This window comes from Vidua macroura, chromosome 3, assembly GCF_024509145.1.
Source record: "Vidua macroura isolate BioBank_ID:100142 chromosome 3, ASM2450914v1, whole genome shotgun sequence".
Classification (NCBI taxonomy): Eukaryota; Metazoa; Chordata; class Aves; order Passeriformes; family Viduidae; genus Vidua; species Vidua macroura.
This window is the reverse complement of record NC_071573.1, coordinates 5,115,230-5,129,418: the sequence shown is the minus strand read 5'-3', so window position 1 is coordinate 5,129,418 and position 14,189 is coordinate 5,115,230. Positions and strand designations below refer to the sequence as shown.

The window sequence follows — 14,189 nt, the reverse complement described above, 5'->3', positions numbered from 1 at the left end:
TAAATTCACGTGAAGAACACGGGCCTTAGAGGAGCTAAAGGTGCCCTGTGCTGCTCCAGGCGCGCTTCCCACGTTCAGTGCAAAGCCTCCATCGCTGCCCGCCACCGGCGCGGAGGGGAGCGGCTGGACGGGCGCCGGAGCGGGGCCTCCCTTTCCTCGCCGCCTCCCTGGAGCCTTGTCCCGCACGCTGTGCCCTCCGGGCTGCCTCCCCCGGCCCTCCGCAGCGCCGGGCGCGGGGCCCGCCTGAGGTACCCGCGGTGCCGGGCCCCGGGCGGGGCTGGGGCCTTGTCTCCATGGGGAGACATAACAGCCTGCCGGGGCCGCACCGGGATGGACCGAGGGCTGCTGGAGGCACGGGAGCGGCGATGGGAGCGGCGATGGGAGCGGCGATGGGAGCGGCGATGGAGCCGAGCCCGGCCCGGCCCCGCCCCGCGCGCCGAGGCCCCGCCCCCGCCCCGCCCGCGCGCTCACTCGCCCGAGCTGCCACGTCTGCCCGCTGACGTCACCCCCGGCCGGCGCCTCCCGGCCAATCAGCGGCGCCGGCCGCCGCTCCGAGCCGACGGGGCCGAGGGAAGAAAGGCCGGCTATCGCGCATGCGCTGCCGCCGCCGCCGCGGCCGCCGGGAGAGCGAGTCCGCAGGAGGGGGCGCGGCCGGGAGGAGGCGGCGGCGCGGACTCGGTTTCCCGTCGCGCCCCTCGGCCGCCCCCCGGCCATGTAAGCGCTGCTCGGCGAGCGGCCGCCCCGTTTCCTGGTCGGGCTCCGGCGGCCATTTTGGGCTGAGGCGCAGCGCGGAGGCCGCGGAGCGGGCGCGGGCGGACGGGCCGAGCCGAGCGCCGGGCGATCGCGGCTCCCTCGGACCAGCGCACCGCGGAGCGCCTGCCTCGGCGGCGGGAGGTGCCGCCGCACCGCCCCCTCACAGCGCGCTCGCCGTCCCTCGGGCCGCGGGCCCCACGGACATGTCCAGCATGAACCCGGAATAGTGAGTGCGGGACGGGGCGGCCCCGGGGCCGCGCTGGGGGCGCCGCGGGGCGCGGGGGGACCGCGCTGGGCCCGCGAGTCCGAGGACCCGAGCCCCCCCCTCCCCGGTCCCCGTGGAGCCGCGCCCGGGCCCGAGCGGGGGAGGAGGAGCGGTGGGGGGGGCGGGAGGCAGCGCGGCCGCCCGGGGGAGGGTCCCGGCGGGGCCGGGGGGGGTCAATCGTGTCCCCGGTGGGAACCGGCGTCCGCCGCCCCGGCGGCGCCGTGGGGCGCAGCCGCGGCGATTTTCCCGAACCTCGGGAATGCACATCGGGGCCTCGGCTCCAACAAGTGACCGGGGGGACACGGGCGCCCTGTGAAAGCCGATCCCCCGCCGGTGGCGGCTCCGTAGCCAGGGGTCCACCCTTCGCTTTAGCTGCAAGTCATGTGTGTGTCACATGGCTCTTGCAAAACACTTCTTGCCCATGTAGATTTTGCAACGCTGTGACTTGATAATAGAACGTTCTTGGGGCTGTTTTCAGCTGAAATAGCGCTTTCTTAGAAAACCTGGTGACGACACGAGGCGTTCTGGGGAGGGTCGTTTTGTGAGTATGGCCTTTTTCTTTAGTTGGCCTGCCCGAGAGTCGAGCTGTCTGAGCTCTCTGCCCAGGGGTTGTCTGTGTTCTGGAAACTCGGGGAGCTGCGTCCTGCCCACCAGGCTGTCAAGAACAATAAACTTTGTTTTGTTCAAGACTTTCTTGTGTGAGTTAGAGGAAGGCTTAGTTTAGAAAGCAATTTAAAAAATCAGCTGCTGCGCTTGCAGCCCTTTAGCCTTGTAGGGTGTGTTTAGGATCCTTTCTCTGGTGCTGGCTTTGCTGGCACCCCAGTTTGGTCCCATCTGCTGTCACTGGAGTGGCTCTGGTACCCAAATGCACGTGTGGTGTGACACTGCTGCTCTGGATGTCCACGGACGTTGCTCTTGGAAGACACCCACAATTTTGTCCTGTCAGCTGAGGCTCCTGACGTGTGTGGCCATGGCTCCTGTGCTCTCCACTTATGTCAGTGGGGTTGGTTGCAGGCACTCTGAGTCCATTAAAATCACCTGAGGAGCAAACAAGTAGTCATCGGGTGGTGAGGGAGTTGGTGACACCCAGGAGGTACAGCCAGGAACTCGAGTTACATCTTGGCAAGATTACATCACAACTTGCTCGTGTAGCTTTGGAAAACACCAAAACAGTAGCGGGCAGTGGATGAAAAACCAACAAACTGCTGGTGCCCCGTGGGCCTAATGGCTCTCAAGAGTTAAATTTCCCATGCTGAGTTTTGTAGTGGGAAAGCTGCCTGCAGAGTGTTAGGCCACTAAGAGAAATAAGGGGTTTTCTTCCATAGTTTTTTTTTTTTTTTTGCCTTTCTTGCAGTCCGTCAGCTTTCCAGACTGATGCAGAGGGTGGTTCTCTGCAACGGGGTACTGAGTGCTGAGGACAGTGTTTTCAGAGAGACTCATTCTCGGTGAAGAGTGCTTGGTCCTGGTGGCGAGCACGGCAGAGTTTTGAAAGTGAAACAAAGAGGAAAAGCTGGAGTTGGAGATGAATTTAAAGTGTTAAATTGCCACTTCCTGAGAGGGTGGTGTCAGCAGGATGAGGGGAGGAGATGGGAAGGGTGTGGTGAGATGGACAGAAAATACCTGTTAGTGTGATGTGTGTACTTGGATCCCTGTTAAAACAGGAATAAGATTTAAGGGATTATGACATTGTTCCTTGTAGTTCCCTGTAAGAGATACATCCATTTGCCCTCTCAGGAGTGCCTTGCCTGTAATGTAACACATTCTCACTTCCCTATCACAGCTTCAGATCAGGCTGCAGCCCCAAATGCTCTCTCCTGGGCATGCCAGAACTCCATCAGAAGTCAGTGGGATAGCTAGCTAAAATTTCTAACTAAAGACCTACTTCCTTCAGCTTTCCTGATAAAGCTACAGGGTTAGGTCCTGCTCATGCAGAGGTTTGAAGGGGAGTTGTGCTTCTGAGAGCTTCCTTGGAGCTTCAGGGCTGTGGGACAGCCAAGTGGACTGTTAGTTTTTAGGTTGAGTGAAGGAGCTGAAGAGGGGTGGATGTGATACTAAAATTAGTGTTTGGAAGCTAAATTCTGAAAACACCTGCCCGCCCAGCACTGGGATGTGTTCCCTCTGTTCCTCCCTCCCTGCCGGTGTTTGAGTAGCAGAATGTCAATATTGACTCTGTTGTGACTAGATCATGTCAGGTTCGGCATTTCCTGCCCTTCTGCACCTTGCATGTAGCATAAACACGCTGGTGGGGTGCCCGGCCATCACAGCCAAGTGGGATCAGGAGTTACTCCTGATCAGATCAGTGCTCTGCCTGGATCTTGTTCTAGACACCTTCCAGCAGAGGTGAGGAAACTCAGTGGGTTTTGGAGCAAATCTTGGGGGAATTCTTTCTGCATTCTTCAGAAGTGTTTGGGAATACCTGTGAGGTGGGTTTCAGCCTTGGGTAATGGTGGTTAGTAGGTGACAATTGAGTGACAGCTCCTAGGTTGCTGGAATCATCTGAACGTTTTTCTGTTCTAACCTTTCTAAACAGCAATCTGCCATGCAAAGTGGCATTGTGTCTTCTGGATTCTGTTTTCTTACACAACCAGAGTGTAATCAGAGTGACAGTCATGCACCTCTTCAAAAATTCTGGGGTGGTAGAACAAAGAGAGGGGATTGAGGCTGCTGTGAGTACCTGTTTACAGTAAACCTGCAGCTGACATCAGTGATTAAAGCCAATTCCAGCAGTCCCCTGTTGCAGACAGGTGACTGCCTAGCCTTGTCTGTTTTGGCATAAAACCTTCCTGGCATTTAAAAAATCCCCACATGCCTCCTTATATAAATTAGATAAATAGCCGTACCTTAGAGGCCCACAGGTCCCTTGTTCCACACAGCTTGGCCTGCTCTGTCCTCAACTTGATTTGGAGGTGCCTTTTTTTTTCTTGTTTGTTTTTTTAGCAAGAGGCAGTTACATTTAACATCTTTGTCCATTATCTCTCTGGGGAGAGGAAGTTATGGGGAGGATTTGAAAGCCTCGCTCTTACTCACCCTACCCACCTGCCTTGCTGCACATGCTCTTCCATTGTGCTCTTTTAAACGACCCAAGAACTACTGGCTTATATAAATGGTGAGAAATAATTGAATGATTAACCTGAATTCCCACTGTCTCCCAAGGAGCGTGGAGAGGGCTGTGCTGCATAGCTCAGTCAGATTTATGAAGGCTCCCTAAACCAGAGGAGCTGATGAGTTTTAAGTTTCCAGGTTCAAAGAGCAAAATTCAGTGGCTTCAGAAATGTTTGTGTGGCTCTTCAGGAGTAAATACCAAGTAACCTGTGTGGCTTGTTGGATGCATTGCTACAGTTGAAGCCCTTTACCCAAACACTCTACTGGTGTAGCTCAGTCTAGAAATAGGTTTCTGCAAATTTTTATAGCTTTTTAAAATTTTATTTGATTTAAACTGTTGCTGTACCCAAGAGCTGTCTCAAGTATCACACTCTAACAAACTGCACATTTGGTTCTTATGGCCCTCAATAGGCACCTGCTGTATTTTAGAAGGCCTTGGGAACTGTATCTTTTAAAGCTTTATGTTGTACTTGGAAAGGAAGGCACTATAATATTGGAATATGGAGTGTTCTAAAAAATGAAAACCCTAAGTTCCTAGAGTCTTACTTATGCTATTCCCAGACTGATGAAAGTCTTACCACCAAAATTAGGTTTTTGTGACACAACACCCATTTCTAAGGTCAGAGGCAGAGCTAACTCAGTAAAGGCTGCTTCCAGCTGTGCACCTGGTGCTGGCCCTGGTTTTGGTGGGGCTGAGGCAGGTGGCTTAGGACCACTGTAAGTCTCTGTGATTCTGGAAATACTGAAGCCCAAAGTGAGGGGACAACTAAATAGCAAAGATATCAAATCCAGTGTTTAAGGCTTCTCAGGTCTTACTGTGTTAGCTTAACATTTGTTCTGTGTACCCACTGTTACTGTTCTTGTTTGCTGCTGAAGAGTGAGAGGTTTAATGGGTAGGTTTGGCTGGGAGCTGCTTTAGCACAAGGAGTGACAGAGGAAGAGAAGTTTTCATGTTTAGGGCCTGGGGGAACCTGAATTACTCTTGGAAGCAAGTGGAGGTTTTTAAGTGGATCTCAGACCCACAGCTGAAGCCTTACCTCTACCAGGAAGGAGTTAAATTTTTTCCATTAATTTTAGTGAAGACAATACAGTGCTAATATTCTTGTGTTCATATTCTCAAGGGGATTATAACATGCTACAAGCTGTAAGTAATAATTTGACTTCAGGATTGCTGAAAAGTCTGTGTTTGTAGGGAACTGAGCAACCCAAACTTCCTGCTGGAGTTGGAAGGAGCTGAGTGAAGGCTGAGGCACAGTGGTGGGGAAGAAGGCAAGGCATAGGTGTAACAGTGGAGCAGGTCCTGGAGCCCTCCTGCTTTATTTTGGTCTCCAGGTCACAGAGTTTCTGCTGCTCTTGGGGACCAAATTATTATTGGGGGTGAGAAGTTTTCTGGTCTGCAGTAGTGCTTCAGCCAACTCAAACCTGCTGAGATGTGTGAGTTGTGGGGTAATGTACCTTAGGTGCCCTGAACAGCTTGGGTTAATTGTTGTTCTCCTAAAGCCATTTTGCCTTGTGGTAGTACATGACTTGACAGGTGGAGTCATGAGTTCTGTGACAGTAAACTGCTAGGTATCCTTTGACTTTTTTTTTTTTTTTCATCCTTTTAGTGCTTTTAGCTGTACACTGTTAGGAAAGGTTGCATTTTTAAGGATTGGGTTATTAGTTGCTACATTTAGCACTTCTGACTCCTCTCTAGGCTTAGCAGAAGTGCTGCATAGACTGGAGGTTCCAGCTGGGTGTGTTCTACAGGCTGGGCCCAGCCAGGAGAGGGGCACTTGAGCAGAGGAGTGGTGAGAAGCCGTGGTTGCCCATCTGCTTGGCTGTTATCAGCTGGGGATGGATGCAGTTTCCTGGCTGGATTCCTGCCAGCCAGAGGCAGTGGCGATTCTAGGGAATAATAGGTGGGGACAGTGGACTTCAGGCACTCCACATATCCTTAATCTTTACTCTCCTTGCTTAAGTGGGCATAAAAATATGGCTGTTGAACTGTTGTGGTTAAGTGAGAACAGGACTCAGTCCTGGGCCATTACAGGGCCGAAGAGTTGTCAACTGAGAATGAGTTAGTGTAGTACTTGAGAAGCAAAATAACTTGTGTAAGTGGTGGGCTGTTATTTTTCTCTGTTACTCGTTCCCTAGCATGAAATTTCCCCATAAGTCTTAGGACTAACACAGAACCTCACATTTTGCCAACAGTGAAATCTTCACTACTCTTTGAAGTGTAAATATAGGCTGGTTGGTGACACTGTGCTTATTCTTTAATGTTGGGAAAACTCAACATTAAGCACAAGATTTGTCAATTCTTCCAGTGTATCTTGAGAATTACTAATACCACACCTGACATCCCCCAGAGATGTATCCTCATCTGGAAATGACTTGAGCTTTGCTTTAATTCCTGGAAGGCAGGTGTGGTATTGGTCAGTGCTCATAGTCTGTTGTGGAAAGTGGGTGTTCATTGTGCTGTTGCATTCTGCTGGAACTTAAATATGAGTAACTTGAGCTGAGGAAAGAAATGGCTGTGTTTGGCAGCTCCCTGGTGTTGGTGAAGCTGGGCAGTGCAATCAAACCTCTGAGTCCAGAGAAGCAAAGATAATGGCCCTGGAGGGCAGCAGGCTGTTATCACCACCTGTGTGTTACTGGAGTTACTCAGCCAGACAAGGGGGCTTGCACTCAGTTGCAAAGCATGGTTTTCATCTCAGCTAGACCACAAAGGCTGAGGTAGGACTGTGCTACTCCTGCTGATAGTCCCTCTGTTATCCTCAGAGTAACTTCCCAGGAAGGCACAGTTCCACACAACAGTGCTGTGCTCAGAGCATCTACCTCACACTTCCCTTACCAAGTAAATTGTGAATTTCTAAACTGAATAGAGGAACTTGGAGTTGTAGGTGATTTCCCTAGCAGTGAATTAATTTACCCTTCTCGAAAGTCATAATATACTGGCTGCAAGGAACTTCATTCTTGACAGTGTTTTTCATTAAGTGACCTAATTTTTTTTTCCTTCTGCAGTGACTATTTATTCAAGCTACTTCTGATTGGAGACTCCGGTGTTGGGAAATCTTGCCTTCTACTTAGGTTTGCAGTAAGTGATCATGCTTGGCAACTATGTAAAAGAGGTACTTAGCAAGAACTTCCCTTCAGGTAGCAGGGCTGATGTCTGACAGGCCTGGTAATACCAAAGAATAAGTATAGCATTGCAAACTCCTCCTGTCTTCTGAATTTGTGTCTATCTGATGTAATTGTTTCACTAAATTGGAAAGAAATAATATCAATAATATGTCCAGCTAAGATTAATTCTAATTTTCCTGTTACTTGAGAACAAGGTACCTTAATTTAACTTCCATCATGACAGGAGTGGTAGAATGCTGAGGATGGAAGGAATTCTGGGGGTGTGCCCTTAGGCATGAGGAGTACAGACCTTGATCAGTTACTACTTGATAAGAACATTTCAGCCAGATGAAGTTTGATATCTGCAGTAAAAAGACCTACCAGTTGTTTAGCCAGAGAAGTAATGTAAATAATACTTCAGGAATAATAAGGCCTTCTGCTTTCTTTAGTGAATGTTAAAATTGCTGTTGAGCTGTTCTGGCTGTAGTTTTCCTGTGAACAAGAAAATGTCAAGTGGGTTTGACAGCTCTCAGAAGAAAAAGCTGAAGTCCAGTGACCTTATCTCTGTCTGTGCCAAAGTGCAGCTTTACGTGTCCCTGGGAGGAGAGGAGGGGAAGCAGGATATGGGGCATGAACTTAGGAACTGGAGTGTGACACTGCTGCAAGATGGTGGCTTTGTTTTCACAGCCTGGGCAGTTCCTGTGGGCACCTCTGGAACGAGCCTGTTGTACCTGGTGTTGTTAATGTCAAGGGGTGACCTGGGTGTACAAACAGCCTCAGTTAAAGCCACTGTGGCTGCTGTTGGTACCAGCATGAGCAGTAGGAGGATGTCACCTGCTCTGCTCACAGTATGGAGGCAGTGGGTTGGAAGTGACACCACAGCTGGAGCACCACTCCCAGAGCAGTCTAGTCTGCTTCACTTGCAAATACTTTTGACTTAATTTTGGCTTCATGTAAATAATCCAACTTTTCTTTTTTGATAGCCAGCTTAAGTTTGTGCTCTGTTATGTGATGCTTCTTCAGCTGAGTAGCCTTTTCCTTTTGAGATGCATTTTTCCAACTAAACTGTTTTACCCTTGACATAAGGAATTAGCAAACCACACCTGTGTTTTCTTGCTGCTGTAGGTTAAACTTCTTCAGGCTTTTCAAAATGCCCTTTGGAGTATTGAAATGTTAGGGAAATAAATGTCATGTCGTTCTGAAAGGCTTAATACTTGGATGTATTACCTAAGATGTCTTCCATTCACAGCCCAGAGGAATCCCTTGCTTTTTGTGATACCTACTGGTTGCATAAAGCCTTTGTGGTACATTGTATGTGGAGTTCTATCCTTTGGGTACTTTAGGAGTAGAAACTTGCTTCACGCTGACAAGCTGACAATCAGTAGAAGGTAGCAAAGACTGACCCAGCAGTTTCTGTGTGCCTTAAGACCTGTTGGAGACTGCAGTCAGGGCCCTGCAAGCTGCTGAGGCAGTGCTTTCCCTCCTGTATCAACACAGGCTGCAGAGCAGAGGCCTCAGCACGAGTACTCCAGCTGTAACTCTAACCTGCCTTAGCAACCAGCTGCTGCAGCAGCAGAGGATGTGACACTCTTGTGTGACTGAGACAGAGCCTCTGACTTGTTCTAGGTAGCTGCTGTGTAACACAGATGAAAAACCATCAAAGGAAAATAAAAATGTGATGTGTTTCAATAACTTTAGTGGTTATTCTAAGTAGCTCTTCAGTCTGCCAACATGAGCAAAGACTGTTTTTTACACTGCAGCTCACAAGGACTTGACACCACAGGATTTCCAAAAAAGAGGCTTTTTTTGACTGGTTTTTGAAACACAGGTCTGGTTGGTGCTTTTAAAAGCTGCAGAATTTTTGAAAAGTAAATAGTTGGTGGAAATGCTTGGCCACCTCCTGGACTTTGCCATGAGAGATCAGGCTGGTTTTACAAGGAAATTAAGTACCTTTGTCTGACTGGTGCATAATGAAGTAGGTGACTGCAGAGGAGGTGCAGCTGGCTTGACTTATGTTCACTCTCTCTCCTAGGATGACACGTACACAGAAAGTTACATCAGCACGATTGGTGTGGACTTCAAAATCAGAACTATAGAACTAGATGGGAAAACAATCAAGCTTCAGATAGTAAGTAGTATTTCTCAACTCCTGTGTGCTTCAGTGTGTTGGAGCACAGTTATAGCCATAGCTATTGGTGGTCACCTTTGTACTTTAAAATACTTGCAAATACAAGGGGTATTTTCCCTGTTAAAAGAGGCGAGGCAGTTTTTGCAAGTCTTACCTGTCCTTAAAGAAGGGTGCTTATTATCAAGGCTGTTTGCCTGGAAGAGGAGATTCTGTGCTGGAGTGCACTCATATCAAAACTGGTCTGCAGTATTTTGCCAGGATTTGTGTAAGTGCAGGAATGCTACACAGTTGTCCAAGATGAATTCCACAGCAGCTGTTACTACCAGGCTTGCACTGTCTTAAGTGCTGGAAACTCCTTTTGTTGACCTGAATGGAAAAACTGACACAAAGGCTTGTAACTGGCCTGGCTGCCTTAGCACTGGGTGGTGTTTTCTGGTTATGCTTTTGGCCTTTCACTTGCAATAAACAGTGGAAGATCCTTGGCAATTCTTTAATCTTGAAGCACTCTAAAAGGGTGACCGGTGTGATGAAATCTAATATCTGTGCAAGGTCAGACAATCCTTGTCAGCCGCTGCTTCCAGCTCAAGCAGAGGCTCTCAGGACTTGAAGGCAATGACTCAGGGATTCAGTGTTGTGGAGCAGAGTCCAGCTTACAGCCAGAAGCCTGAGCTTCCAGACTCTAATGTAACTGTTGTGAGTACAGAGCAGCCCACTAGGAATGCTGTCACTGCTGAAATCTGTCTGTGAAGTCTGTTTTTAATACACAGCCAGCCCTATTCTTGACACAGCTCCAGGGAGAGAAATGTTTGGGTGAGTCCTGCTGTTCTGGGTGGGAGAAGAGGTCAAGTACCTTCTGTCCTTTCTTAACTCTCCCAGCAGGAGAAGGGAACCAAGTTTGGTTTGAATTGTTGCCTTTAAATACCTTTGCTGAAGCCTGTGTGCCAAGGAAGTTGAAGGGAGTGGTCATGTTAGAGAGACCTGCAGCTCTCTGACCTTATTCCTAGCAGGTTTTCAAGCCCTGGCTTGCGTTTGCTCTTCTGACCACTGAACCATGGCTTCTTCATGGGTCAAAACTGCTTAATGTTTTCCCCAGAGAGATCTTTTGACTACACTTGGCTGAAACCAAACAAATGAGCACTTTAGAAAAGTGCGTACAAAGTGTAATTCTGAGTTAAAATACGTGATCTCCTCGAATCGTCTTTGATGCATACAGCTTCAGAGCCACTGCAGTAGCTGTGGCGTGGATGTGGTTGTAGTTGGATGGCTGCTCTGCTGAGCTGTGTTTCTGGACTCTGATGTAGAGCACTGGCTCAGCCAGGCTGCAGGAGCTGACCCTGTCACTTGTCTTGCAGTGGGACACGGCGGGACAGGAGCGGTTTCGGACTATCACTTCCAGTTACTATAGAGGAGCTCATGGCATCATAGTTGTGTATGATGTTACAGATCAGGTACGTGGTAAACCTGTGCCTGCAGAGTTTCTCCAGGCTGATGAGTAAATTGGGAATTTAACAGCTGGGCACATCTTAAGGAGACAGTGACAGAGTTCTACAGGCTGTGTTAAGGCTTATCAAGCTAAATGTATGTGTTTGCCTTTGGCTTGGCAGAAATAAAACACAGAAATAAAGAGAGCAGTGGGATTTGTGGCTCCTAAGCAATTGTATCTTAGGCTTAACCTAAAACTTGGTGAGCAGGTAACTGGTTGTTCTGTGTGAATACATCTCGCCCTGCCTTTGGTAGCAGGAAATCTGAGTTACTGATGGAAGCTGTTGAAAGATTTCTGAATGTACTTGAACTGTGGTCTGTAGTAAAGACCAGTATTTGGAACAGAAAATTGTGAGCCTGTGTGCAAGATACAACTGAGCCAGTGTTTTCTCTGAAAGGATCTCTGAAGAACTGGTGCAGTTGTTTGAAGGCACTTGGGAAGTGTAGGGTTTCCTGAATTAATAGAAAAAGAACACTTGTGTTCAGTCACTAACAGGAATATCAGTCCAGCATTTCTTCAACAAGGTGGCTTGCATCTAACACCTGATGCTTAATAAATATGTGGGGTGCATCTGGTTTCAGCTGTGTGCCACGTCTCTTATCTCTGCTACAAGAGCAGGAAGAACCCCAGATGGTAGATGCAGAATATTCAATATATGGAGCAAGGAAAAAGAATAGGGGGAAGAGTGCAGGAAGGGCTGATTGTGTAGGGCTGGGAACAGGAGCTGTACGGCCCCTGTGGTGACCAGCCTGTCCCGAGGCTGTCAGGGGAGTTGGGCAGCATTGGAGAGTCCTCTCCCAGGGTTGTAAACCATATGGATAAGTGCAGTGCTTCATACTCTTCCCTGGTCATGACCAAAGGGATAGTGCTGAACTTCCCTCTTCATCAAGGGCCTTGCTTACAGTTCTCTTATCTCGTAGGAGTCTTTCAATAATGTCAAGCAGTGGCTGCAGGAGATAGACCGTTATGCCAGTGAAAACGTCAACAAGTTGTTGGTGGGGAACAAGTGTGATCTGACCACAAAGAAAGTAGTAGACTATACAACAGCAAAGGTATGTCGGGGCTCGTGTGTTTGCTTGGCTGAGCCCCTGCTCTGGTTTGTCATGCACAGAGGTTCCAGTGCAGGGAGGTGTCCTGGTGCCACAAATGTGGGCAGGTCAATGACCCCCCTGCCCTGCAGCTCATCCTCAGGCTGATGGGGTGTGGGGTGGGATCCAGGAACTTGCGGGTTATCCAGTCATGCTCCAGGAAATGAGGTGAGGTATGAACCTGTGTATGAGCTTACTGTTCCCTGTTTCTCGATTTGCAGGAATTTGCAGATTCTCTTGGAATTCCGTTTTTGGAAACCAGTGCAAAGAATGCCACAAATGTAGAACAGTCTTTCATGACCATGGCTGCCGAGATTAAAAAACGAATGGGTCCGGGAGCGACAGCTGGTGGTGCAGAGAAGTCCAATGTTAAAATTCAGAGCACTCCAGTCAAGCAGTCTAGTGGAGGTTGCTGCTAAAACTTGCCTCCCCCCCTTTTGTCTCACAACAATGAATTTGCAATCTGAACCCAAGTGAAAAAAAAAAAAAATTTGCCTGAATTGTACTGTATGTAGCTGCACTACAACAGATTCTTACCGTCTCCACAAAGGTCAGAGATTGTAAATGGTCAATACTGACTTTTTTTATTCCCTTGACTCAAGACAGCTAACTTCATTTTCAGAACTGTTTTAAACCTTTGTGTGCTGGTTTATAAACGTGTAATCCTTGTTGCTTTTCCTGATACCAGACTGTTTCCTGTGGTTGGTTAGGATGTATTTTTGTTTTGATGTTTCTATTGGCATGTTTAGATGTCAGGTTTAGTCTTCTGAAGATGAAGTTTAGCCATTTTGTATCAAACAGCACAACAGTGTCTGTCACTTTCCATGCATAAAATTTAGATATATGTAAGATCTGATTTGCTAGTTCCTTCTTGTAGAATTATAAATGGAGAGATCACACTATCTGATTAATAGTTTCTTCATACTCTGCATATAATTTGTGGCTGCAGAATATTGTAATTTGTTGCACAATATGTAACAAAACTGAAGAAATGTTTAATAAATATTGTACTTATTGGAAGTAATATCAAACTGTATGGTGATAAATATTGTCTTAATTTGTATGGCTAAGGGGGAAATCAGGCTTGCATTGTGCACAAAACAACATATCTGTGTGTGCAGCCCTGGCTCTCAGACCTTCCCTGCAACTCACCCAGTGACTGTGGCCCCAAAGCCTGAGCTGTCATGGTGCTTAAGGCACGAGTGCTGTACCAGAAACACCCAGCCAAGGTTCATGAGGCATAATGCACTCTGAATGTACAACAGTTCCCTAACTTAGTCTTGGAACTTAATTTATTTCTCAAGGACTCCATGTAGGGAATTCCCGTCAGCTTTGCATAGCAGGGGAGAGAACAGTATTTCCCTAACGTGAACGATTTCAGCGAAACCTTGAGGAGATATAACTTTCTACCAGTATATTATGTCTTTTCTATATACTGTTAATTCCATCCTCTTTTAATCAGTATCTTCTGACTTAGTGCAACAGCTTAGCTTCTATTCCCTTCTGCAGCGAGGCACCAGGAGGGTGACATGGGGATAGCAAGGCCCCCACCAAACTGTTGCTCAAAGTAGGCGCTTTCTCAAACAATTTGGAACTAACCAGCAGCCAAGAGGTTTTGGATGGTGTGTGATTCTTTGTACAGAGCTAATCAAATCATTAGTGCCTGATGTCTAGCTAAAAGCCACAGGAAAGCTAGCCTATAACACTTCCTATACATGTAAAATTGTTCAGCTTTATCTAAACTCAAATGTTCAGCCTATTCTGTAAATAGTCTCATGTTTGAAAGACCATGTAACATTCCCCTAGTAGTAAATACACCCTGTGATAGTAAAAATATAGCCTAGGTATGTTGTGAGGTATAAACTAAAACTGGTGCAAATATCCTCTGATTTTTTTTTTTTTGGGGGGGGTGACTTTGGCTAACAGCTTTCTTCAACATAGTTGCATAAATCAACAGGCAATTGTAATACATAAAGTATTGTCATGGTTAAGTTGAACTCTTCCACTTGAGACCTTCACAATAAAGTGATGTGCTTTCTAGTAGAGATGTGCTTGTTGGTATAATTCATTATAAATGTGACCTGCTGCTCCTCAGGAGCAGGAGCAGTGAGTGCTGCTGAGATCAGGAAGTGAAGCAGAAGGAGGTGTGTTGAGGGTAAAACATCTTCCCTGCAGAGAGTGCACAAATGAACTTCAATGTCGAGATGCCTGCTACATACTATCCAAACCAATGTTAATATATACAGTAATAAAAGCATTGCAAAACCA

At 47.7% G+C, this 14,189-nt stretch overlaps 1 protein-coding gene across 1 annotated transcript; it reads left to right on the top strand.

Moving 5' to 3' along the window:
* The first annotated feature begins 593 nt into the window (after positions 1 to 593).
* RAB1A (RAB1A, member RAS oncogene family) lies at positions 594 to 14,189 on the top strand. Its single transcript, XM_053972888.1, has 6 exons — positions 594 to 979; positions 7,124 to 7,196; positions 9,255 to 9,350; positions 10,703 to 10,798; positions 11,754 to 11,885; positions 12,143 to 14,189. The coding sequence occupies exons 1-6, from the start codon at positions 594 to 596 to the stop codon at positions 12,338 to 12,340; spliced, it is 981 nt and encodes a 326-aa protein (XP_053828863.1). The 3' UTR covers positions 12,341 to 14,189.

Excerpts from the sequence above, each read along its gene's own strand:
- RAB1A (XM_053972888.1), top strand. The coding sequence starts at position 594 with ATGCGCTGCCGCCGCCGCCGCGGCCGCCGGGAGAGCGAGTCCGCAGGA. Across the intron at positions 9,351-10,702 it reads AAACAATCAAGCTTCAGATA|TGGGACACGGCGGGACAGGA; the intron begins GTAAGTAGTATT and ends CTTGTCTTGCAG. Across the intron at positions 11,886-12,142 it reads TAGACTATACAACAGCAAAG|GAATTTGCAGATTCTCTTGG; the intron begins GTATGTCGGGGC and ends CTCGATTTGCAG.